Source organism: Pipistrellus kuhlii, unplaced genomic scaffold, assembly GCF_014108245.1.
Source record: "Pipistrellus kuhlii isolate mPipKuh1 unplaced genomic scaffold, mPipKuh1.p scaffold_m20_p_9, whole genome shotgun sequence".
NCBI classification, from domain to species: domain Eukaryota; kingdom Metazoa; phylum Chordata; class Mammalia; order Chiroptera; family Vespertilionidae; genus Pipistrellus; species Pipistrellus kuhlii.
Genome location: NW_023425595.1, coordinates 507,865 through 532,669, shown reverse-complemented (window position 1 = coordinate 532,669; position 24,805 = coordinate 507,865). Strand labels below are relative to the sequence as shown.

The window sequence follows — 24,805 nt, the reverse complement described above, 5'->3', positions numbered from 1 at the left end:
TAATGGCTGACCGCTGGTCCCGGGTGGCCCTCCGCGCACCCCGCCCACCGCCACAGGCCACGCCCCTCCCTGAGACCCAATCCACGTGCGCGCCCCGCCCTGCAGACCCGCCTACTGCAAACAGGCCACACCCTTAGCCTGCGGTCCAATCTACTCCCGCCGGCGGGCCGGGCCTCCAATCCCCGCCCACTGCCTCGCGCCACGCCCCTTTCCAGGCCCCGCCCAGTCCAACCCCAATTCCGCCCCCTTCCACAACCGTTAACGGCCACATTGGTGGTCCGGCAACCCCGAAGCCAGGTGCGCCCCTCCGAGGAGGCCTGTCTCCGTGTCTCCGGACCTGAGGTCCCCGGCCGCCGTCGGGTCTCCCAGGGCCCTGGCCCGGCCTCGGGGAGGGGGGCAACTCCTCGGGGCGGCTGGACCCCCGGGTCGGGACGGTGGGACCCCTCTCCCCACATCGGCCGGAGGGACGGGGGTGGCCGCGGTGCAGAAGCGCCCTCTTACTCGGCCGCGTCTTCGCAGGTGCGCGGCTGTGCCGACCCCGCCGGAAGCCAGGTGTGGGGTCCCGCGGGGAACATGGACGAGGCGCCCCTGCTGGGCGGGATGTCCAGCCCCGAAGATGAGATGGGGCCGGACCTTTTCGGCGCAGACGGCCGGTTTGTTTCGGAAAACGCGGGCCTGAAAGCGCCGGCGGTGGTGAAGGCGGAGGAGGAGGAGTTCCACGTGTTCAAGGACCCCTACCTGAGCCCCGCGGGCCCCACGGAGCCCCTGCTGCACGCCTTCAACCCGCCGCTGAGCGCCGACTTCGGCAGCAAGGTCAAGGTGGAGCTGCTGGTGGACGACCGCGAGGAGGAGATCCTGGGCCAGTTCCCCGGTCTCGCCGAGCTCGACCCCCTGGAGGACGCGGTGCTCCCCGCCGCCCCGCCGCCCCCGCCCATTTACAACGTCCACCTCCTGTCCTCCCTGCTGACCCCGCACCGCAGCCCCGCCCTCGTGCCCCTGGGCGCCTGGGCCCTGGACGGAGCCGCCCACGCCGGCGTCCGGGTGATCCCAGTAAGATCCGGGGCTGAAATGGGCACGGCACCCCCTCACCCCTCCCGGAGCAGGGCGGGGAGACCGCTGACTGCCGCCGCCGGCATGTCCCTATGTCAGCCCCATCCCTGGTTGGGGTCCCCCCGCCCAGGGTGCACCCCTTTGTAACCCAAGACACACCAGCCAGCCAAGCCACTCTGCCTGCAGGTGAATTACGTCCTGGGGTCCCTGGATTCAAACCTGGCCTAGCCCTGCAGGGGGCGCCCGAGAACAGGAAAAGGATGGGAAGTGGGTAACCATCCCCGTGCTGTCACTGGCTTTAGGAAAGGAGCCCTGGCTGTCAGAGTAACTGGTGACAACAAACGCACCGTGGATGAATTTCCATGTGCTTGCCTTTTACTTCCTTCCCCCTTTCTATTTAGAATTACATTTTGAATGCTCTGCTCTTCGAGCCTATGTCATATAGAGCACAGCAATTTCCTGCCGATTCTCAGCTAACTACCCTCCTTTGCTGAAGAAAATCATGGATGATCTTCTGCTCTGCCCTCGCCAAACAAATTCATTTAAAAAAAAATATTTTTATTGATTTCACACAGAGAGGAATGGAGAGAGAATCATGGCTCGGCTGCCTCCTGCACACCCCCTCCTGGGGGTCGAGCCTGCAACCCAGGCAAGTGCCCTTGAACGGCATCAAACCCGGGCCCTTCAGTCCACAGGCCAACGCTCTATCCACTGAGCCAAACCGGCCAGGGCAGTGGTCGGCAAACTCATTAGTCAACAGAGCAAATATCAACAGTACAACGATTGAAATTTCTTTTGAGAGACAAATTTTTAAAACTTCTTCTAACACCACTTCTTCAAAATAGACCCAGGACGAGCCACATTCAAGAGGCCAAAGAGCCACATGTGGCTCTCGAGCCGCAATTTGCCGGCCACAGCCCTAAGCCATAGCAGCACCTTGGATTTCTGCTCTCTGGTGTTCTGGGTTATGTTAGCACCATCGCTGACTGAGAGGGACCCCAGAGCAGGCAGCCCCTAAGCCTTCCTCGCACTGAGGTCTCCCCAGAACCTCTCAGACGGTGTGAATGTCCATTTGCCAAACTTACCCTGACAGCTTCTGCCTGTTGGCTCTGGCACAGCTCCCATACAAATGCCATCTTTTTTGAAGGACTACCTGCCCTGTCTCATAGGCAGCTGGGCAGGCGGAGCTTAAGTGTGGGGGACGGAGGGTGCACAGTTAGGTTGACTGTGTTTTCAGCCTTCTTTACATTCTTTTTTTAAAAATCAAGGATATTTTCCTATTGATTTTTATTTTTCTTAGAGAAAATTGATTTTTAGAGAGATTTTTTTTAGATTTTTTAGAGAGAGAGAAAGGGAGGAGGAGACGGGGTGGGGGAAAAACATCGATGAGAGAGACATCAATTGGTTGCTTCCTGTATGTGCCCTGACCAGGGCCGGGGATTGAACTTGCAACCAAAGCACATGTCCTTGACAAATAACCCAAAACTCTTGGGACTGCAGGTCAATGCTCTAACCACGGAGAAAAACCGAGGGCAGCCTCCTTACATTCTTATCATTTACCAAGTATCTTAATTTCAAAGCCCTCAATTCTGATGGTAATTTTATTAACAGACTTTTTAGTGTTTTTCTTATTCTACTGATTTTCAGTAATATCATGGTATTTCTCCCTGTTCTTGGCAATTTGCTGGTGTGTCACTGAGGTGTCAGTTGTGTAGAGCATAGCTTAGACACAAAAGTGACAGTCATTCCTACCCTCACTGTTTCATATTCACATTGTCCTATTGTTCAGTTAGGAAAGCTCTGCTACTATTGCTAACAGCTCATAAGTTACATCTATTATATATATAAAAGCCTAAGCTACCGGTTTTTCAACTGTCTGGTTGCTAGCTATAACACATAATGACCACCAGGGGCAGATGCTCCAGCTGGTAACTATCAATATGATGTGCACTGACCACCAGGGGGCAGACACTTAATACAGGAGTTGCCAAGCTGTGGTGACTTGGCAGCTGCGATTCTTGGGTGATGCACCCAGAACCAGAGAGAAGGGAGCCCAATTCCAGGGTGCATCATCCAAGAACTGCCCTCTCGCTATCCGGGACCCCTCAGGAATGTCAGAGAGCTGGTTTTGGCCCCATTCCCCGCAGGCCAAATCTGTGCACCGGGCCTGGCCTCTAGTTATAAACATTACCAAACAGCAGCAGGGACTTCCTGCTTTGAGAGGAAACAGCAAACAATGGACCAGAACCTTCCACAGAGCTGACAAGCCTGCTCTCGGGGTGGTACTGAAGGGTGGGCACTTCAGGAGGGTCCCATTGGCTGCAGCTCCAGTGGGGTGGGGGATGGCGAGCAGCTCGAGGGGTGCCGACTGGCCTGGGCGTCTGCCGGTCACACCGGGCCACATGGAGATCACACCTGTGCGCCCCACGGGCAGGTGGCTCGGGCCCTCGGCCCACGGAGGCTGGTGGGACGACTGTGCCCGCAGGGAGAGGGAGGGTGAGGAAGGAGCAGAAGGGCCAAGTGTGACTCCCCCAGAGAATGTTCTGTATGTGCAGCTGCTGCACCCAATGACCCCACGTGGCTTCTGAGCAGCGACTGCTTTTCCAGGTGGAAGTGAAGGAAGGAGGTGGCGTTGTGCCGAGAGAGGGCGTGGAGGAGGCCGCTCTGCAGAACCCTCCGTCCCAGGAGCCCTGCAAGTTCCCGTCCTCGCAAGACGCCGAGGATGCCCCGGGCGGCTCTCAGAAGGACGCGAACACCATGGTAACTCTGCCGAGAAAGCGAGAGAGTGAGAATGCGGCTGTTGAGTGAATGCTGACTGAGCCAGCTGCACTGCTGGTTTGTCATTGTTTGCCTGTGGAATCAACATTTTGCGGTCTCATCCAGAGGGACATTAGTGCCTGCCTAATCCTCCCAGCTCTAAGATTCTCACTCCAACCAGATGTAGCAAGTCAAACGAGGAGGAGGACAGGGCTATGTTTCTTGAGGATAGTGACCACACATCGCATCAGTCAGCGCAGGCCCAGGGGCCTGATGGAGGGCTGAGGCTGCTGCCCTCCCCGCCCACCTCCAAGTCCCTAAAACCACCGACACTCCCCTCGGACCGGACAGGCAGTGACACCTGTGGCCTACGTGCTGCTCTCCTGTAAGGCTCCATCAGGTCTGTAGGGTGGGCATTATTTTTGTCTTCATTTTATGGCCAAGAAAACATGTTACACAGTGGCCCTGTACAGGGCCTGTAGGATTCGGGCCTGCCCCATGCATTTGTGAGCAAAGAGCCCAACCACCCAGATTGCCCCCCAACCCCCAGCTCTTCACTCTGAGGGAGGAGGCCTTAGCCCTAAGCCCACGCTCTGCCAGGAAGTGAACTCGGCTTAACTCTGGCATGCACATCGCTCACCGCTCTGTCAGGCCGGGGGAAGGAGGCGGAGCCTCTCCAGCAGGGCGGGGCCTCCTCCTCTCACACGGGACAGAGGCCTGGGGTCCACCTGCGCCTGTGTGTGTGTGTGTGTGTGTGTGTGTGTGTGTGTGTGAGAGAGAGAGAGAGAGAGAGAGAGAGAGAGAGAGAGGGAGAGAGAGAGAGAGAGAGAGAGAGAGAGAGAACGTGAGCGGCTATAATTTACCCCTCCAGATACAAACTCCCACTGAACACGAGTGCTGGCCTCTCGTCCAGGATCAGGGTGCCCGGAGCTCCGCCGGGAGCACGGCCCCCTGTGACCGGGGACACTGACCCTTTAGGCTTGAGCTGTCCTGTCTCAGAGCCCAAAGGCCACTAGGGCGGAAGCACAGCAACCGGGACCTGTGGTTTCCCATTGGAGGTGGAAGCTGAGTGGGTAAAACCGCTGCTGCCTTCCTGGGACGGGGCCACCAGCGAGGGCTCCCGCTGGGCTCTGCTGGCCCGACGTGCCTCCATGGCGGGCACTTGCCTCTCGGAGGGTTTACTGATGGTCAGAGCCCAGCCAGGTGCCTGGGGGCTGGCCAGGCCCAGGAACACTGCTATGGCTTCTTAGAATTTTCCAGTTCTTGGGTTAACCTTTCTCAGCTGGGCTTGTAGGAAATAACATGAATAGATGTCTTTAAAAATCACACATGTTAACTAATAGCACATGAGGGTGGCGGGAAAGAACAATTGTTATGACATTAAAGAAGATTCTGAGTGGGGCCGGGTTGGGCAGCTTGAGGCACTCTGTTTTCAGGGGCTGGAGACGGAGACAGACACCTCAGAGAGCGTGCTGCGGGCAAGACACCGGGAGCAGACTGGCAGTTTGCCATTTTCCAGAAAAACATAAATTCTGGGTTAAAGCTATGTTCTTGGTGGAAGTTTCTGTGTGACTTTTTTCTTTTTCTTCTTTTTTTTTTTTTTTTTTTTTTAGCAAAAGTGACAATTTATTAAAGAGCAAGTACAGACTCCCACGTGGGAGGGGAAAGAGCCCCCTCCCCCGGCGGCTTTGACAGGGAGACCTTGTTTCTCATTCCAGGTGCTCTGCCAGTTGAAGGGCGGCACGCAGATGCTGTGCACAGACACCCCAAGTGCGCGGGAACTGAAAGCACTCCACCTGGTTCCTCAGTATCAAGACCAAAACAATTCTCTGCAGCCAGGTACGAAGTACATTAATTCAAAAACTCTGTCATGTCTATAAGTTGGTAAGTGAACATGTTTGGCTATGTACATGGGGAGGGGTGAAATAGGCAGTCAGGGTATTAAGGAGGCAATTTGGCAAACGTCATCTCCCGTAGTAGTGAGCTGTGAATAGAAACACATCGGTATAGACCAGTTTACGGGCCTTGCATTGACTGTCAAAGTTTGGGTGGCTGTGACAGCCTCCCATCCTAACAGGTGGCAATTCCTCTCAGCGGCGGGTGCTGGAGGGGCCTGGCTGAGGCATCAGGTGTGGGATACACTGCATGTAATGGAAATGCCTTCACGTAATCCCCAGGAGCTCTGAAGTAGCAGCACAAATGCTGACTACCTGCCATTCATTTACTCAGAAACTCCTTCAAACTGGCACCAGAGTAATAAGCGACATGCAAGTACTTGATTATCCTGTAATGCCTTAGGCATGACCGAAGAGAGACTGAATGGCATAGCTTTAGGATTGTGCTCACAGAAGTCAGACAAGAATTCTTAAAAACTGGGCATTTCTATGTGGACTGTATATGTAGTAATTGTGATTCTCCAAATCTTGATTTAGCCAGACTATTCCCTTACCGGATGACTCACTGCCCATAATGTAAATCAACATTAAACCCTGATGTCACTTCCATGGGCCTGCAGAGTCCAGAGAGATTGTGACCCTCTTCCCTCCGACAGTCCCTCCATCCAGGGACAAGCAAGGCCGTCAGGACTTAGCCTTGTCCCAGCGTCAGAGCAGGGCTGCCATGGTCCTCACAGCCGGGAGCTTTCGGGCTCCGTTCGCTGTCCATCAGCACTGCCGCTGGTCCTCACACAGGCAGGGGGTTCTTTCCTAACCCCCTCTGGCCCTCAGCAAGCCCTAGTGCCTTCAGATCCCGATTCCCTTGCCTAGTCCCCTTTGTTATGCTGTAAACACTCTAAGTATCAGCATGAAACCGCTGCATCCTGGCCTAAGCCTTAAGGCAGCATCACTCTGCGGCTGCAGGTGGTGACTCGGGAGCTGAAGGCACAGCTCTCCTTCCCGGGACCCACCAGGCCCTAGTGTCTTAGGAATGGTGGTCACTGTGCCTTCAGGCCAGGAAACTCGCATGGGCTCTGCTCCTCGGGGAGTTTGGGCTAAATAGCCTGATCAGTATTTACATCCCAACAACTCAGCAACCAGCTGAAAGAGAAAACACCTAAATGGAAAGTACTTCATCTGGTGACCAACAGATGTCGCTGTGCTTGCTTTGAAAATAAAATTTCTGGCGACTTCCGGGCCAGTTTGCTGCCTACTCCAGGGAACCTCAGCCAGCAGTTTGGGGACCTGTGTATGCAACATGGTTTAGGACAGACTATCCCTGGGGCTCCATGGCAAAGAAAAAGGGTGTAATTAGTAAACACTTACATTGACTTGAAAGTTTTTACAGGATAAAAAACAAAGAGGATGATGATAAATCCATGATACATTTTCACATTTGAACTTTCTTCCGTGTGCACGTGGAAAAAAAACAATATATGGTATCAATTCTAATTGCTTTCCTTACAGATGTCCCTAAGCCAATGACTGCTTTAGTAGGAAGATTTTTGCCAGTGCCAGCAAAAGTGAATCTCATTACACAAGTGAGTCATGTTTTAACAAAACAACAATTAGGCATTATTATCTCTTGAAAATTTGATGGTCAGGTTGAAATTTCTCAGGAAATATAATTATCCTCCATTTAAAGGCCCACAGTGAAGCGTTTACCAAGTATTCAGCCCCGTCCCCATAGTGACAGGCCTGGGAGGGGGGTCTGTCCAAGACGCAGCTCTTTGTCCCCCTGTGAAACGGCTTGTCCTGTCCTGGCCCGCAGACCATCCTCCGCCCGTTTGCTGCACTTGCCCGTGGGGGCCTGTGTCAGCACTGCCACCATCTTGGAGGCATTGGCTGGAGTAACTCTCGGGCACGTCCTTCCTGCAAACTGAGTCCCATGCAAGTTGGAGGCTTTACACAGAGGAGCTGGACCAGGGTGGCTGCTCGGTGCCCTCGAGGCCCAACAGGCAGCAAAAGGGGGACAACGGCTGAAACCCGTTAGTTCAGTGGATAGAGCGTCGGCCTGCAGACTGAAAGGTCCCAGGTTCGATTCCGGTCAAGAGCATGTACCTTGGTTGCAGGCACATCCCCAGTTGGGGTGTGCAGGAGGCAGCTGGTCGATGATTATCTCTCCTCGATGTTTCTAGCTCTCTAGCCCTCTCTCTTCCTTTCTGTGAAAACTGAATAAAAAATTTTAAAAAATCAATAAAATACATATTTAAAAAAAGAGGGGGGACAAGGAGGAGGATGGGTAAATGGTGTTTTCCCAGACTGTCTCCTTAAGTGAAGCTTACTTTTAAATTTCAAGTTTTCAGGGGAGGATACAGACAATCTCAAAACCCGAATGTCCCCAATACTTTTCATTTCTTCAAGCTCTGATAGGGAGAAAAGTAGGTCAGCGATTTCGCTAGCTCTTCCTTTCGCTGGGAGCCATGCTGCTGAGGAACAAAGGAAAATAAGCTAGAAGCAGAGAGCCAAGGCCATGGGCAAAGCAGAGGTTACCACGCTGCTTTTGAATTGGTTAACGCTGACTATGAAATGCTCCTTTTGAATAGATGAATAAGTAATGGCTGCTAATGAGACATCAAGATCTCTCATGTTATACTAAGGATATAATAATGATGGCCATTTTAGTTTACAGAAATTGGTAATTGAATTTATTTCACAAAATGAAAAAGATGTCCAGGGCAGTGTTCTGGCCAGTGGCTGACCGCAGTGTGTGCTGCCTGCCAGCTGGTCGGTGGCCTGGCCCTGGTCCCAGGCCGCCCCACCCCCCGTCCCCAGTCCGTCTGCAGCCTCAGTGCCCTGGGGCCAGGCTCCGGGGGGCCACCACCTGCGCTGGAGCCCTCTGGGCTGTGGCCCGTTCCTGCTGACAGACCAGACTCGGAAAGGGACTGTGAGGTGAAAATAGGCGAAGAAGAATTGTTTTTCTCTGTAGCTTGGGGTTGACTAGAAGGAACTTTTAAAACATCCACTAATTCAAAATATGCTGGCCTTGACTCTCTGCAGCTGGACCACGGAGCCCAGCCGGCCGCTGCCTCGGGGCCAGCTCTGCCCTCGGGACCAGCCCTCCCTGGAGCGCCCAGGATAACGCTGGCTGGGTAAGCACCAAAGCCATCACTGTCACTCACTCAGGAATGTAAGGGGCTCTCGTGGGTACATTTGCCATCTTCTTCTAGTGGAAAACTAGCTTTCCTGCAGCTCCATGAGCAATAGAGCTTTTGGACGGAGCAGCCGCGACAGTGCCGCGTGCGGGGGCTGGTGTCGCCGACGGCCCCACGCGCCCTGCGCTGTCGGAGGCTCGTGTCTGACAGGGCTCACAGGAGCTGTTGTGTTGCTTTTTCTGTTTTGCTGTGGTTGGCGTGAGCAGTGGTGTGGCAGCCGCTCACCTGCGCCTGCCTTCTCTGCGCGGGCCCTCACGCTCTGGCGGGAGGCGTCTCCAGGGCCGGGCTGCTTTCCTGCTGGGATGCCATTGCCATTTCCAATGGTGGCCGTGATTGCACTCAGTAAACAGCCTGGCCTGTGACACTCTGTGCTCACTTTCACGGACCAGCCTGACGGGCAGCCCTTTCCGCGCGGGGAGACCTCTGTCCTGCCCCCAGGAGCCTCCGGCGCAGGCGTGGGCCTGGAGGCGGCCAGCCGGGCAGGGGGCAGGGCTCCTGCGGTGCTGCCAGGGCACAGGTTCCCTGGGCGGGGCGGGCGGGCAGTGGGAGAGGCTGAGGGAACCCCAGTCGGTTCTGGAGGCTGCGTGGCCGTAAGGAGTGAGCACCGATGGTCGATGAACTTCGGTTAATCCCCTGGAGCCGTGGTCGGCAAACTGTGGCTCCCGAGCCACATGCGGCTCTTTGGCCCTTTGTGGATGGTGTGGCTCTTCCACAAAATATTATACCACGGCCTGGGCGAGTCAATATTGAAGAAGTGATGTTAAAAGAAGTTTAAGTTTTAAAAATGTGGCTCTCAAAAGAAGTTTGAATCGCTGTGCTGTGCTGTTTGGCTCTCTCGGCTAAGGAGTTTGCCGGCCGCTGCCCCGGAGGAGGACCAGGCTGCCCTCGGGCTTCCCTCGGGTGCGCTCTGCGTGGTCTGGTCCTGTGGCCCCGGCTGCGGCAGGTGGCTGTGCACCACGAGGGGGTCACGGGCCAAGGACCCTGCTTCCCCTCCTTGTCAGCGGGGGCGTGCTGTGTGCTTGGCCAGGACCCCAAGGGGACGGCTCCCACAGCCGTGCACAGCCCGCCCCTCCGGCGCCCCGGGGACGGGGCAGAGCCGAGGTGAGGGCCCTCCCCCTCTCCCGCTCTGCCAGGTTCTCTCACTCAGCACAGGCTCCTTTTTTGGAGTAATTATAAAGGTCATAACAAATGTTTCTGAAACGCATGAGCTTTGTGTTTGTGTTTTTTGCTGCAAATAATTACCTGACTTCCTGTCACTGCGCGGACCCAGTGGCTGTCTTCACCTGAGCTCCCTGTGCTGTGGCCTGGTGCCCGGTGAGGGGGGCCGGTGTCCGGTGAGGGGGGCCCGGTGTCCGGTGAGGGGGGCCCGGTGTCGGGTGAGGGGGGCCCGGTGTCCGGTGAGGGGGCCCGGTGTCCGGTGAGGGGGCCCGGTGTCCGGTGAGGGGGGCCCGGTGTCCGGTGAGGGGGGCCCGGTGTCCGGTGAGGGGGCCCGGTGTCCGGTGAGGGGGCCCGGTGTCCGGTGAGGGGGTCCCGGTGTCGGGTGAGGGGGGCCCGGTGTCCGGTGAGGGGCAACCTGGTGTCCGGTGAGGGGGGCCCGGTGTCGGGTGAGGGGCAACCTGGTGTCCGGTGAGGGGGGCCCGGTGTCGGGTGAGGGGGGCCCGGTGTCGGGTGAGGGGGGCCCGGTGTCCGGTGAGGGGGGCCCGGTGTCGGGTGAGGGGGGCCCGGTGTCCGGTGAGGGGGGCCCGGTGTCCGGTGAGGGGGGCCCGGTGTCGGGTGAGGGGGGCCCGGTGTCCGGTGAGGGGGGCCCGGTGTCGGGTGAGGGGGGCCCGGTGTCGGGTGAGGGGGGCCCGGTGTCGGGTGAGGGGGGCCCGGTGTTCGGTGAGGGGGCCCGGTGTCGGGTGAGGGGGGCCCGGTGCCCAGTGAGGGGCGGCCCGGTGCCCTGTGGGGGCGGTCAGACTGCTGTGCTCCGTCTGATGCCCGCCAACAGCTCCACCTCTCAGGTTCTTCTCAGACAAGGTCGCTGGGTCTGAGGCCCAGAAGGAGCCTGTTCGGACACTTTGTACCGAGTAGGGCCGTGGGCGCAGTCGGCGCGGGGTCTGGCCGCTGGCGAACGGGTGGATTCCCTCCCAGCGGACCTTCAGAGCTGGTGGCTGCTCACTTACTGACAGCTTATCTGCCGATAAAGCCCGTCTGCCAGCGAAGGCGTGAATTCTGTTACTGTTGGTAACGTAATGACGGCTATAATAAAGAATATGAAGTTTCCGCCTCTCTGGAAACTTCTTTTAAAATATGTTTGTATATATGGATTGAGAGAGGAGGGGAGAGGAGAGGGAGGAGAAGCCGCAGTGATGAGAGGCGGTGAGGGGGGCCCGGTGGAGCAGGAAGGGGCTGGGAGCAGCGCAGTGATGTGGTCTCTCCGTTTGGAGGAGGCGGTGCTTGGTGGCGAGTGAGGGGCGTAAGGCGAACCTGTCACACGCGTGTCCCCAGCACCATCTCCCCCAGCACCCGCCGGGAGAGACAGGAGACAGAGTCCAGAGCAGTGCGGCCTCCGGGCCCCGCGTCTTCCCTCCCAGCCAGGGCCTCCCTGCCGCGGTGGAGGGGGACAGTGATGGAAGACGGCTCTTCATTCACTGATGCTCCCACCCCAGCCTGCTGTGCTCCTGGGACAGCAGCAGCGGGGCCGGGGAGGGGCATCCGTGGACATTCCCAGGAGGTGTTTGCCTCGGCCACGGCCGTGACCCGCTGTGACTGCCTCCAGGTACTGCGACTGCTTTGCCGGCGGCGGGGACTTCTGCAGCAACTGCAGCTGCGAGGCCTGCTGCAGCACCTTCCGCCAAGGGCTCGAGCGCTTCAAGGCCCTTCAGGTGAGGAGCCGGCCCCTCCCGGACCCGTCTCCAAAGCACTGACTGTGTCGGAGGCGGAAGAGCCCCCTCCAGAGATTCTGCCCTGCAGGTTGGAGAAAACCAGAGTTAGCGCCCCCTGGGGACCCCACCCACACTCGCCCAGCCTCCCAAAGCCCCGCCCCACCCCTGTCAGCGCGCCACTGCGCCTCTTCTACCGCGGCACCCCCATGGGCTCTCACTCCTGCGCTTTTGGTAGGAAAATGGCAGGTTGCGTGCACACGCAAACATAAGCTATTGAAGGTGCAAACAGAATTTGTTCTTCCGGATGGCTGTAGGACCATTCTCTGTTTCCAGGCCAAAATCATGTGCTCCTCGATCTGCAAATGCACTGGCTGCAAAAACTATGAAGAAAGCCCCAAACAAAAAACACTAATGGCCGTGCCAAGCTACGCGGAAGCTGGCAGTTTGGAAGGCAGCCAGCACGTGTCAGCACTCCCCAAACTCCGGAAGGAGAGGTAGGCGCTCGGACTGACCTGACGGGGACGGGGCTGATCTGAGGGCGTTCATTCACTCACTGGAAGGGACGTGCCGTCTGCAGGGGGGGCGCCGGGGTTGGACCAGGGTACCGTCCCCCTTCCAGACTCACCCTCATCCCCACTGTCCTCAGAGCCCGCTGCTTTGTCCTGTTTGTCCTCCGAGCAGGAGCCACAGCAGGCCACTGGCCTCGGGCTGCAGGGTGTGGCGTCCAGACAGCAAACCTCTGAGCTGTGGGTCCGGTCCCCGTCCCCGTCCCCGTCCCCGTCCCCGTGTGGTGGAGTGGAGAGGTGCCAGGGCGCAGGCTGGCTCCCCAGCGCGATGAGCCCATGTAGTTGGGTTTTTCCCATTAATTATTCTGCGGCCAGATGGTGGTCCCGGGAGGTCTCAAAGGCAGAATAACAATTCACTATATGCTGGACTAGATTTATCCATTTTTAAAAAAGTGTCGTTGCATTCAAATGTTATTAATTAATGTTGTTGAAAAGCCACATTCATGCTTCTTTGCTTGGAGACGTCAGAGGTGGCATCCCTGTGGCCTGCGGGTCTGTGTCAGTGGACATGACCAGCGTGGCCCAGTCCTCTGTGAAGCTCGGGGACAGTGTGACCGCCTCCTCTGGACCGCGTGTCCCATGGAGAGTGACGAGGGCTCAAGCCGTGGACTCTGGTCTCAGTGGAATGGCTCCGCCCTGGGCAGCCCTGTTCTCTCACCTTCAACTCAGTTCTTGCGTGTTACCTTTGTGGAGAGGTTTGGTTTTTTTAAGTATGCTACTTTATTTTATTAATGTATTTGTGTTGATTCAGAGAGAGGAAGAGAGGGAGAGAGTCCCAGTAGGGCTTCGTAGCCCTGCACTGCGCTGGGACCCAGGCTGCTTGTCTCGGGGTCTGGTCTTGTCTGAGGTTCCTGCTGCTCCTCCCGCCCGGCCACGGGCTTGCCTGGAGCCCAGGCCTCTGGGTTTGTGAGGATCTAACTTAGAATCAACCATGAGAGGGATGTCGAGCAGCTGACAGATTTACCTTCCTCTATATTCTCCTTCTAGAAGCAGTACTCGGTGTTATCCTAGTGACTAGCTTTCAGTATCAGGAAGACAGCATCGGTTTCGCCAGGGGCAGTCTGAAATGCATGACACGCCGTCCCCTGGAATGCAGCCGGCGTTAGGAGCAGCGGCCGCTGACCGTGGCCTTGTCGGTGTCTCTGCAGGCGGTCCTCGTGCATCTCCTGGGAGGTGGTGGAAGCCGCATGCGCCTGTCTGCTGGCTCAGGGAGAGGAGGCGGAGAAGGGGCACTGCTCGGAGTGCCTGGCCCAGCAGATGGTCCTGGAGGAGTTCGGGAGGTGCCTGTCCCAGATCCTCCTCATCGAGTTCAAATCCAAAGGGTTGAAGATGGAGTAGAGGAGAAGGTGGGGAGCGAGGGGGCCGCGGGTCTGCGCTCGGGGTCCCGGGATCCATGGAGGGGAAGGCTGCTCTAAGGAACATCAGGCCGGTGTGTGTCCACAGCTGCACCATTGAGGGGACCCGGGGGCTTAGTCTAGGAGGGTTTGGCATCCATAGCCCCTGTGTGAGGAGGGGCGTGACTGACCCCATGGCGGGGCCAGGGGGGAGCATGGGCTCCTCTGCACCCACACCCATGCTGGTGGGGACACCGGGCGGAGAGGAGTCACCCCTATTGGCCTCATCCCCTCAAGGAGTCTTCTCTGGAGGCTTCTCTGCGTAAAAGCCATAAATATTTCCCCCAATTTTTTAGAAATGACGTCTCCAGGTGGGCTGTTGGGATACAACCTGAGATCTCGAGAGAACCGTGAACACCCACGGGATCTCAGTGCAGGCTGTCCCAGCGCCGAGGGGTTATCAGCCCGGCTAACGCCGGACACCGAGGGAGAGCGGGCGCACCGGCCACGCTTCCATCCGTAGCATCTTGAGTTGTGGGACTGGAATTTTCTTAGGAGTTTCTGTTTGAATTGTGGAAAAGCTCTGTTATCCAATTAACTTCTCCATGATCACTGTTAAGCTATTGTTGTTGGTAGAGTATGGTTAAACAACTAGTTTGCAGAAAGTAGCAGGTAATGTTAGTTGTAAGTTGACGCCTTTGGTTCTATTGAAAAGCAAAGAATAAAAATTTTAGCTGTCTCCTGTGGCTGCAATTAGCTTAGTGACTGAAAACACACTTCGCCATGTTTCTGTGTGTGGATGGTACTGGCCCCGCAGACAACTTTTGGAAGCTCGTTGCAGGCTCAGCAGAGGGAGCGGTGTGGCTGGGGGCCGCTGGCGCATCGGGGAGCAGGAGCCGGAGCAGGCCAGCAGAGCGATATTTGGAACAGCCTGCTTCTGATACTTCATTTCTCCGTTTTAATCCCCTTGCTCCCACCCAGATTCAGATTCTGGGATGAAAGCCCAGAGTAGAGGCAGAGCTGTGAGACTGTTAGTTCTCAGGAGCGGAGCAGGGGCAGAGCGGGACACCGCTGCCGAGGGTCACCGGCCCACCGCACCCTCGGCAGAAGGGGGCCCGCGATGAGGCTCTGTGACTCCTCCCAGGCTGCCTTCTCAGCAGGGCAAATGGCAGAACCTGCCGGCCACACAGGTGGGTTTAAAATTTCTAGCCAACACATTTTAAAGAAGTGAAAAAGAACAGGTGAAATTCGATTTAATTTTTTTAAAAACATTTTTATTGATTTCAAAGAGGAAGAGAGAGGAGAGTGAGAGAGAATCATTTATCATCTGCCTCCTCACACCCCACACTGGGGATCGAGCTTGCAACCCAGGCATGTGCCCTGACCAGGAATTGAACCTCCTGGTTCATAGGTCAATGCTCAACCTCTGAGCCACACCAGCCAGGCCAATTTAATGATATTTTATTTAACCCAACATATTCAAAACACTATCATTCCAACATGTAACCAAAATAGAAGTGGCTGTGCTTTCCCATTCTTTGTGCACCAATCCTCAACATCCAGGGAATGTTTCGCCCCCGCCTCATCTTAGTTCGCACAGGCCCAGGAAGTGCCGGGTGCCTGAGGGTCAGGTGTGGGGGAGGGAACAGGTCCTCCAGCCCATTCTGACCGGCAGAGCCCAGAGCCGGCCAGCACCCAGCACCGCAGGGAGCCCACCTGCACCGGGGGTGGGGACCCAGCGCTGCAGCCAGGAGTGCTAGCTGCAGCCTAAAAGCCAGGGACAGGCCACCGGCAGGCGCGACCAGTGTGGGTTCTCCAGGGGGAGGGTTTGGCAAGTCAGCACAGCTTTTAGGAAGGTCAGTGTGAGAAGTAGCAGCCAAGTGCAGGTGTGTGTAGTTGTGATGCAGCCAGAGACCTGCTCCCAAGGCCAAGAGGCCCGGTGTCATCACGGGACCCAAGAGAAGGCTTCCCCGTCACATGTTCCTCTGGCCTTCAGATGTGACTGCCTCCCTGCTCGGATGCCCGTCGCCGCTGGTCCTCGGAGCCGCTGCCGGGTGCTGGCTTCCCGCACCCAGACTGGCACAGCTCCTCAGGACAATCACCCTTCCACCTGGACCACACGCATTTCCATTCCGTGCCCTGCTGGCCCCAGGACCGGTCTCACCATCACAGTGTGTCTGACTCAGCTTAGTGTGCACTGACCTAACACACGTGACTACAATCCAGCTTCATCTTTCATTTTTCATCTTTTTAAATCCTCACCGCGGATATGTTTTTTAATTTATCTTTTAGAGACAGGAAGGGAGAGAGAGACATTGACCAGTTGCCTCCTGTAGGCACCCTGACCAGGGACCAAACCCAAGCCTGGGAGGTGCCCTGACTGGGAATTGAATTCGCCACCTTTGGTGTAGGGGACGACACTCCACCCACTGAGCCACCCGGCCAGGGCTCCACTTGTCTAAAGCACTCTGGTGGTGGTGACAGACAGGCCAAGGAAGAAAGACACGGAAACACTTGCTGGTTTTTATTTTGCCACTAGAATGATTGCCGAGGGGAATCGTAAATTACAACAGCTTCCCAGGGTGGAGGGGCTGGTTTCCTCGGGAGCCGAAAGCTCACCATCGGCTCAGAGCCTGGCGTCCTGGGGCGGGAGGGCCCGGCCCGGCTCCCTCCGGGCTGGCAGCTCCGTGTCTTCCCAGGACGCGGCCGAGGGGAGCATGGGCAGCAGGGCCCCGGCCTCTGCAAAGGGACGGACACTGAGCGCTGAGCCCCTGCCGTCCGCACAAGGGCATCACAGCCCACAGCGCACAGGGCAGGGCCAGCTGGACTGTCTCATCACAAAACAGTGACCACCACCAGCTCCCTGAGCCTCACAGCGTCCGTCTCCCGGCCCCGCCCCCAGCACGGCTAGCTCAGAGCGCGGGCTCCCGCAGCGGCTCCGCCTGGGAGGCTGCTGGCAAAGGCCGGCCCTCCCTGTGGAACGGACGGCCAGCGTGAAGCACGGGCAGCAGAGCCGGGGTAGAAATGGGCAGGGGGAGCCTCACCGCCTGCAGCCCCTGCAGGACGTCCAGGGCCGAGGGCCATGCATAACGCAGCAAGGAGAGCCCGGACCTCAGGCTGACCACCTGGCCTCAGACGCCCGTGAGGGGCAGGCCGGTGGGCACTTCGGCCGGACAGGGCAGCGGTGGTGGCCACGTCAATGGTGCACGGAGTGGACGGAATCCTGAGGCCCTCCCCCCGCCGCCCACCCCTCTGGGAGCAGTAGGTTTGATGACCCTTTGCAGGGACCATGTGGGACCGGCAGCAAGCCCAGCCCCCGGGCTGTCCCTCCAGCCGGCAGGCGTGGGGTCGGTCCCTGCAGAGGTCCAGGAAGCCTTTCCGAGTAAGGGCCCGGCCCTAGGAGGCGGGAACATACATCGGCCCGTTCACTGACCTCTGAGATGCAGGAACGTCAGAAACTCCATTATCTTCCGCACATCATCATCGCCCACTGGCAGCGGCCGCTCCAAGTCGCCTAGAAACAAGTGATTGACATTGACGACTTACACAGGTGCTCTGGGCAGCCCGAGGTCATGAACCCCAGCATCTCTGTAACCCATCTCGGGGGCCCCTCTCCTGCAGGCCCTGAGTCTAGAGGGCTCTCTGTCCCCACATCTTACTCCCAGTGACGCTGCTTCTGTTTCCAGCAGAGGACAGATGTGGCCGGGCCGGCTCGGACCTCTGCCCTGTGCGCCCAGAGGTGGGCAGTGGGGCGCCTCGGGGCCCCGGGACCCAGCCCCCTCACCTGCCCCCGCGCCGTCCTCTGGCCGCAGGTCCCGCTTGCCAGCAAGGCCGCCGTGCTTGTCATTGAATGACCTGTGGTTGTCGACGGCATCTGCAGAGCGAGCGGACAGCCGAGGGTCGTTACTGTACTCGCACCCTCCCCACCCCTCCCCGCCCGAGGACCCGATGAGCCCTGCAGTCCTGCGTGGGGACCACAGGAGGGAGGGGGGGGGGCCTGGTGCTGGGCTCCACGGGGCTCACAGGCCTGGCAGCGGGGAGCACGAGGCTCCCAGGGGTGCTGGCTGTGACCGGGGCCCATGTTTCTGAAAACGAGGGAGGTACCGAAATCTTCCTATTTCTCAAAGACCACTCTGGCAGCAGCGTGGGAGATGGACTGGAGCCAGGGCGAGAGGGAGGTGGGAGGGGAGAGACAGACAGACAGACATGCTTGGGGTGGGGTGGGCTGGGTGGCTATGTGCACTGGGTGGTGTGCTGCTTGAGGGCTCCCTTAGGGAACCATTGGAAGAAGGATGAGGCTCTAAACCTAGAGCCTGGGGTGAGGAGAAGGGGCTGGATTGGGGCGACGTAGGAGATAAAGGAGAAGCGGGGGGACGGCGAGGGCGGCTCGGGGTTTCCGGCTGCTGGGCCTGGTGGATGAATGAAATTAGCTCGTTTTCCCGAGACACAGCTCCTGGCACGAGATGAGAAGGGCGACGAGTGAGCTGGTCCGGTGGGCGGCTGGGTGTCTGCGTGGGCGGTGGAGGTCAAGGCCAGACCGTTAAGCTGTAAGGACTTCCCTCAAGGAGCCACTGCGTGCCGGCTCCTGGGGGTCCACTCGGCAGACTTACACCTTCTCAGCGGAAAAGGGTGTTTCCCAATGCAGGGGGAAAGTCTTCTCGACATGCTGTCCGCATTCCCAAGTGGCCTTTTTGCTGACAGTCCCTCCAGTTTCGGGGGCCAGGAGCACCCTGAGACGAGGTGCTCTCTGAGGGAGAGAGCTCAGGGGTGGGAAGGGTGCAGGAGAGCATGGGTCCTGCCTGGGCCCACCTAGTGTGTGTCCTCAGTGCTGGGCTCTCAGGGCCCCCGGTGATGGATAAACCGTCTGAGCAGGAGAAAGTGTGTACTGGACTCCAGGATTAAGGACCAAGACAGCTCCGGGCAGTTTACAGGAGCTGGCGGGCAGAGGCAGCCCTGAGGAATGTGGGCAAAAAGGGAGAAGGCAGGAGATTGGGGGGGGGGGAGTGCCAAGAGCTGCGGGGTGGTCAGGGTTCAAGGCAGAGTCAGGTGCCTCAAGGCTGGGGGAGGGCAGTGGGGTCAGGGCGGGGGCTGAGCCCCTCCAGGCCCAGACTGTAGGGGAGGGAGGGAGCATCGCTGCAGGAGGGGGAGGAAGGGGTGTGGCTTCAGGGAGGGCAAATGCCGCTAACCTAATGGGACCCCATCCCCAAAGCCTGGGGAATGCCCCTCCCTGTGTCTGCTAACGGGACGGCCAGGGTCAGAGTGATGGCGCCCGGCAGCTCAGAACCAGTAGGACTAGCACACGTGGCTGCAGGAGGGCAGGTTCAGTGTCTGCCCTGAGGGCGTGCGACTGTCACTTACGTGGGCCCAGAAGGTAGCCGGCGCTGTTCAGGGTCCAGCCCCTCTTCTCCTTCACCTTCGAGGGAGAGAGGGGGTCAGGTGGCCGGGCCGTGCCTGCCTGCATGGACTGGTTCCTCTCACAATGAGGGCCGGCTTTCCAGTGGAACATGGGCATTGCCATGCATGTGCACTTGTGGGGAGGACGGCTTCTAGGGCTCCTGGGGGAGCAGCCTCAGCCGCTTCTCTCGCTTGGTGATGCGAGGACCCGCTCCACAGGGACGGCCCCTCCGAGTGAAGCCGCAGCCCGTGGCCCATGCTCCCCGCTTCCCCGCAGGCTGTCCACACACCAGACGGGAGCGTCCCCTCCCCCGTCCCCCTTCTCCATCCCGCACCGGCCCAAAGCGCCCGCTCCGCCCGGTCCGGTTCTGTGGTTCTGGTGCAGCGTGCGGAGGGCGCCGCCCCGCACTTACCGGGACCCGCACTTACCGGGGACCCGCGGGCGGCCGGCAGGGCGGCGAGGAGCAGGGAGGCGAGCAGGAGGGCGCCGCCTGGGGACATCTGCAAGGGAAGGCGGGGGCGCAGGCACGTGGGGCGGAGCTCCGACCCAACCCGGGAGGACAGGGGGTGAAGGGGACCGAGGACCCAGTGTTTGCGCCCCCGGACAAGGGACAGGGAACAGGGGACGGAGCACGGGGGCCGGGGGCCGGGGCCGGACAGAGGCGCCGCGCCCTCGGGTGCGTCCACGGCCAGATCGCGGAGGGGCGCGCGGTACCGTGAGCAGCGGGGGTCCCGGGCGTCAGTGTCCGGGCGGGTGTCGGCGGGTCTGGGCGTCCGGTCGGGTCGGTCGGGTCTGGTTGGGCCGGGTCGGGCCGGGTCCAGTCGGGTCGGGCCGGGCGCTCACCGCATGGCACGGCTCGGGATGCGGAGGAGGAGCGCGGCGGCCGGTTCGGTTCCCTCGACGTGTCCGCCCGGAGCCGCTGCCGCTATTTATGAGGCTCCGGGGCCGCGTCAGAGCGCAGGTCCCGCCTCCCGCGAGTCCCCGGGGGCGGGGTGCCCGCAGCGCGGCTGGGGCTCCGTGCTTCCGGGAGCCGCGCGGGGCTCCGCATGGGGGGGGGGGGGCAATCGCCGTGAATGGGGAGCCTGAGCAGCCCCCACAAACACAGGGTCCCTGCTGGGGGGGGAGCCCCGCCCCATACCCAGGATTCTGGTCCTGGGGACAGCGAAGCCCCCACCCCAGCACAGCGCCCCCTGCCGGGGAGGCCGGAAGCTCCGCCAGACACCCCGGGACCACCCCTCCCACCCCTCAGCCCAAAACAGGCCGGCCTGGGGCCCCCATCTGCTCACTGGCACCCAGCTTTCCCACCTCTGGGTGCCCAGTGACTTCAGAAGGAGGCAGATCAGCCAGGGCTGTTGGGCTGTTGGGCCCAGCAGTCCGTTCCCACCTGGAGCTGTGGGTGCCCCCCCTCCCATGGGCACTGCCGGCTTAGAATGGGTCCCTGCCAATGCTCTCCCGCTGACTCCGGGTCAGGGCACAGCTGCTCTGAGCGGGTCAGGCAGTGGGCAAGCCCTTGGGGACCCGGGGGCCGGAGCAGACACCAGCCCGGGCTCCCTGCGGTGGCCGGCGGGCAGGGCAGCAGCCAGAGGCTGTGGCAGGTGGCACAGGAATCGGGCCGGGATGGGCCCTCCTCTACTTGCTCCGGGAATGCCTCCTGAGCTTGGCCAGACCCAGTGGGTTCCTCCCTGGCTCACAGACACCGGGCACACGGGCACCTCCAGACTGCTAACGAGGGTGAGGCTGGCTGGCAGAACTTTGCCGGAGCCCCTCCTCCCCGGCCATGGAGATCAGCAGTGGCACAGAGGCAGCCCCTGCCGGCAGGGCTAGGGTCAGGGTCACTGGGAGGTGCGGCCCTCGCCCACCCGCCCGCTGAGTGCCAGACTGACCCCTGTGCCTGGGGATCCAGGACAAACGGTAACAGCAGTGATGCTAGCCTCCAGCTAGCCTACATTTCCGCTTTATGAACCTTTTGTGCAGACAGCTCCAGGGGAGAGCCATTTGCCTCTGCGCGGATGACAAAGGGCCCGGAGCTTGAGGACTTGGGTCAAGGCCAGCAGGTGGCCAGGAGGGGGCAGGGGCCTCGCCTGGGTGCCGAGCGCTGCCCTGGTTTGCTAGGAGGGTGAGGAGGGTGCTGGCAGGGAGACGAGGCTTGGAGAGGGGTCCCGGGAGCAGACTCCCGGCTGGGAGGGGGTGACAGGGTTGTTCTCACTCCCAGTTCTGGCAGCCGGGCTGGGAGGACAGTAGGGGCAGGCGGCCTGACCAGGGCACACAAACTGGTTTCTGAAGGCCACGGTGATTCCGAGGGCGCCTTTCCCCGGGGAGGGCAGCGGGACTGGGGACAGGGACAGCTGAGAGCGGGCGAGCAGAGGGCAGTGTTCTGTGACTCATCACAGGAGTGACGGTGACGCCCTGTGCCCTTGTATGTAGGCCCTGTGGGGAGTGGGCAGGACCAGCCACAGGTGCCCCCGCCCCTGAGGACTGCTGGCTCACGGGGGCGGGGGAGGGGGGGTCCGGCCATCGCTCTGAGCACTCGCTCTTCTGAGAACACCAGTGCACGGTGCACCGGGGCCAGCTCCCCCGCTCCCCGGCTGCGGCCCAGGCCAGACAGGTGCTGCTTGCACCTGACCCTCTGCTCTGACTCCCTCTGTCCAGGAGGCTCTAGGCCTGAAGAAGCAGATTCTCAGCTGAAAACCGGGGTCCAGGACGCCCAGCCCGGAGCCAGCATTCAGGTCTCACGTGGGGAGGAGGCGGCCCTGCAGCCCAGCAGGACGCACAGCCGCCTGGTCACGTGATGCATTGTGTCCGAAGAGCCCAGCCCTTCCTGGAGGCAGGACCCGGTGGCCGGGGAGCCGGCGAGGGTGCGGGCGTGGGCCCGAGCGGCGTTGGCACGCAGACTAGAACAAGAACGTGGCCGCTGGCCGCTTTTCCCACGTGTGTCACGGGGAATCATCAGCAATCTGCTCGCGTGTCATGGGTCCACTGAACAAAAACCAAGCTGCTCCCCAAGTTCCTAGTCTCTCACCAGGACCCCACGGGGTCGGCATAGTGCTGCTTCCCCTCGGCCTGGGCGGGGAGGGTGGCCCGGCCAGGAGGCGGCAGGCGAGGCAGCAGCTGTGATTTCTGCGCGGACCGGACGTGTCAGGCCGAGGAGGGCAGCGCACGTCACGCTGGGGCAGCGCCTGCTCCCGGCACAGGCTGTGCGGGCCCCACGGCCTCGCTCTGATGGGCTCTGTGTGCTGAGACGGCCCAGTGAGTGTCACTGTCAACCTGTCATCTCGGAGACGGGTCAGCGTGTGGCGGGCAAATGGGGCACCATTACCCTAATGGAACTGAGCAGAAAGCGTAATTTTGTCCTGCATCGTGAGCTGGCCGTCTTCCTCAGAAGTCCTGTTCGCTGCCTTCAAAACCACCGGGTCTGCCGAGCAGAAAGAGCAAGGGTGCCGGCACGCTGCTTCCCTACCACCCCTGCCACCCCCTGCCACCCCCTGTCATCCCCCTGCCACCCCCTGCCACCCTCTGCCACCCCCTGTCATCCCCTGTCATCCCCTGCCATCCCCTGTCATCCCCCTGTCACCCCCTGCCACCCCCTGTCATGCCCCTGTCATCCCCCTGCCACCCCCTGCCACCCCCTGCCATCCCCCTGTCATCCCCCTGCCACCCCCTGCCATCCCCTGTCATCCCCTTACCACCCCCTGTCACCCCGTCATCCCCCTACCACCCCCTGCCACCCCTGCCACCCCCTGTCATCCCCCTACCACCCCCTGTCATCCCCTGTCATCCCCTGTCATCCCCCTACCACCCCCTGCCACCCCCTGTCATCACCCTACCACCCCCTACCACCCCCTGCCACCCCCTGTCATCCCCCTGCCACTCCCTGTCACCCCCTGTCACCCCCTGTCATCCCCCTGCCACCCCCTGTCATCCCTCTGCCACCCCCTGCCACCCCCTGCCACCCCCGTGCCACCCCCTGTCATCCCCCTGCCACCCCCTGGTACCCCCTACCACTCCCTAACACCCCTGTCATCCCCCTGCCATCCCCTGCCACCCCCTGTCATCCCCCTGCCACCCCCTGCCACCCCCTACCACTCCCTAACACCCCTGTCATCCCCCTACCATCCCCTGCCACCCCCTGCCACCCCCTGTCATCCCCCTGCCACCCCCTGCCACGCCCTATCATCCCCCTGCCACCCCCTGGCACCTTCTACCACCCCCTACCACTCCCTAACACTCCTGTCATCCCCCTGCCACCCCCTGTCATCCCCCTACCACCCCCTGGCACCCCCTACCACTCCCTAACACTCCTGTCATCCCCCTGCCATCCCCTGCCACCCCCTACCACCTCCTACCACTCCCTAACACCCCTGTCATCCCCCTGCCATCCCCTGTCATCCCCCTACCACCCCCTACCACCCCCTACCACTCCCTAACACCCCTGTCATCCCCCTGCCACCCCCTGGCACCCCCTACCTCCCCCTGCCACCCCCTGTCATACCCTGTCATCCCCCTGCCACCCCTGCCACTCCCTGTCATCCCCCTGCCACCCCCTACCACCCCCTGTCATCCCCCTGCCACCCCCTGGCACCTCCTACCACCCCCTACCACTCCCTAACACTCCTGTCATCCCCCTGCCACCCCCTGTCATCCCCCTACCACCCCCTGGCACCCCCTACCACTCCCTAACACTCCTGTCATCCCCCTACCACCCCCTGCCACCCCCTACCACTCCCTAACACCCCTGTCATCCCCCTGCCATCCCCTGTCATCCCCCTACCACCCCCTACCACCCCCTACCACTCCCTAACACCCCTGTCATCCCCCTGCCACCCCCTGGCACCCCCTACCACCCCCTGCCACCCCCTGTCATCCCCTGTCATCCCCCTGCCACCCCTGCCACCCCCTGTCATCCCCCTGCCACCCCTGCCACTCCCTGTCATCCCCCTGCCACCCCTGCCACCCCCTGTCACCCCCTACCACCCCCTACCACTCTCTACCACCCCTGTCATCCCCCTGTCATCCCCCTGCCACCCCCTGCCACCCTCTGCCACCCCCTACCACTCCTAACATTTCCTGCCATCTCCTGCCACCCCCTGCCCCCCCCAACACTCCCTGCCATCTCTCAACCACCCCCTGCCATCTCCTGCCTCTCCTGCTACCCCCTACCACCTCCCACCACCCCTCATGTGTGTGCATGCGAACACTTGCTTGCTTTGTCCACAGAAGCGGGCGGGGCTATTACTGGGGTGCCAGCTGAGGGGAGGAGGGGTTAGTGGTTTGGTGAGGGGATCCCCTACCCCCCAGACTGCAGCAGGGAGACTGACAGCAGACGCCCCCGCCCTCACGGGGACCCAGACACAGAGGAGATCTGTTGCTGCAGGGAGCCTGACCGCAGGCGGACAGGATCGGCCAGGGCCCGTGAGGGGCCACGTGGGGAGGCCCCACTGAGGTCCTTTCCCTGCTCCTCCCGCTGCCCGGACTGTGGCCGTGAGGCTGGAGTTGAGCTGCCATTGGGTCACCCGGTGACAGCTTTGGGTGACAGCAGACCCACGGGGCCAGGCCCTGGGCTGCCCACCTCGGAGCTCTTAAGCCCATGTTAATCGGGGTGTTTTTAAATGATATGCAGTTGGAATTACTCCTGTTTAAAGTAAGTTTCAACACGTGTTTGGTGAGTGAGTGAAGGGATTCCAATGACTGAAGGGACAGGCCGCCTCCAGTGCTGGCAAGCAGCCCGCTGGGGAGATGGGCTCATCAGAAGG

The 24,805-nt window shown here is 60.3% G+C and overlaps 2 protein-coding genes across 4 annotated transcripts; one reads left to right on the top strand and one right to left on the bottom strand.

Annotated features, from left to right (window-relative positions):
* The first annotated feature begins 248 nt into the window (after positions 1-248).
* On the top strand, positions 249-14,404 carry TESMIN (testis expressed metallothionein like protein). 2 transcript variants are annotated; one of them, XM_045577828.1, is made up of 9 exons: positions 249-297; positions 520-1,050; positions 3,658-3,810; positions 5,526-5,646; positions 7,209-7,282; positions 8,742-8,833; positions 11,655-11,760; positions 12,094-12,254; positions 13,475-14,404. In XM_045577828.1, exons 2-9 carry the CDS (start codon positions 574-576, stop codon positions 13,662-13,664), a joined length of 1,374 nt encoding a protein of 457 aa, XP_045433784.1. In that variant the 5' UTR covers positions 249-297; positions 520-573; the 3' UTR covers positions 13,665-14,404. The 2 variants fall into 2 exon arrangements, with proteins under 2 accessions (XP_045433784.1, XP_036282841.1); XM_036426948.2 differs by having other exon boundaries at positions 8,739-8,833.
* Positions 14,405-16,169: 1,765 nt separating this feature from the next.
* GAL (galanin and GMAP prepropeptide) lies at positions 16,170-19,977 on the bottom strand. 2 transcript variants are annotated; one of them, XM_036426971.2, is made up of 6 exons: positions 19,770-19,972; positions 19,484-19,555; positions 19,019-19,073; positions 17,445-17,534; positions 17,094-17,174; positions 16,170-16,399 (listed from the first exon to the last, which is right to left on the bottom strand). In XM_036426971.2, exons 2-6 carry the CDS (start codon positions 19,553-19,555, stop codon positions 16,287-16,289), a joined length of 411 nt encoding a protein of 136 aa, XP_036282864.1. In that variant the 5' UTR covers positions 19,770-19,972; the 3' UTR covers positions 16,170-16,286. The 2 variants fall into 2 exon arrangements, with proteins under 2 accessions (XP_036282864.1, XP_036282865.1); XM_036426972.2 differs by lacking the exon at positions 17,094-17,174 and having other exon boundaries at positions 19,770-19,977.
* Between the last annotated feature and the right edge of the window lie 4,828 nt (positions 19,978-24,805).

Bases quoted from the DNA above. Each gene is read 5' to 3' on its own strand.
- TESMIN (XM_036426948.2), top strand. From the start codon at position 574: ATGGACGAGGCGCCCCTGCTGGGCGGGATGTCCAGCCCCGAAGATGAG. The intron at 3,811-5,525 runs GTAACTCTGCCG...TTCTCATTCCAG, and splicing joins AGAAGGACGCGAACACCATG to GTGCTCTGCCAGTTGAAGGG. The intron at 8,834-11,654 runs GTAAGCACCAAA...GACTGCCTCCAG, and splicing joins CCCAGGATAACGCTGGCTGG to GTACTGCGACTGCTTTGCCG.
- GAL (XM_036426971.2), bottom strand. From the start codon at position 19,555: ATGTCCCCAGGCGGCGCCCTCCTGCTCGCCTCCCTGCTCCTCGCCGCC. The intron at 17,535-19,018 runs GTAAGTGACAGT...CTCGCTCTGCAG, and splicing joins CGGCTACCTTCTGGGCCCAC to ATGCCGTCGACAACCACAGG. The intron at 16,400-17,093 runs GTCAGTGAACGG...GTCCCTTTGCAG, and splicing joins GACGTTCCTGCATCTCAGAG to AGGCCGGGGCCCTGCTGCCC.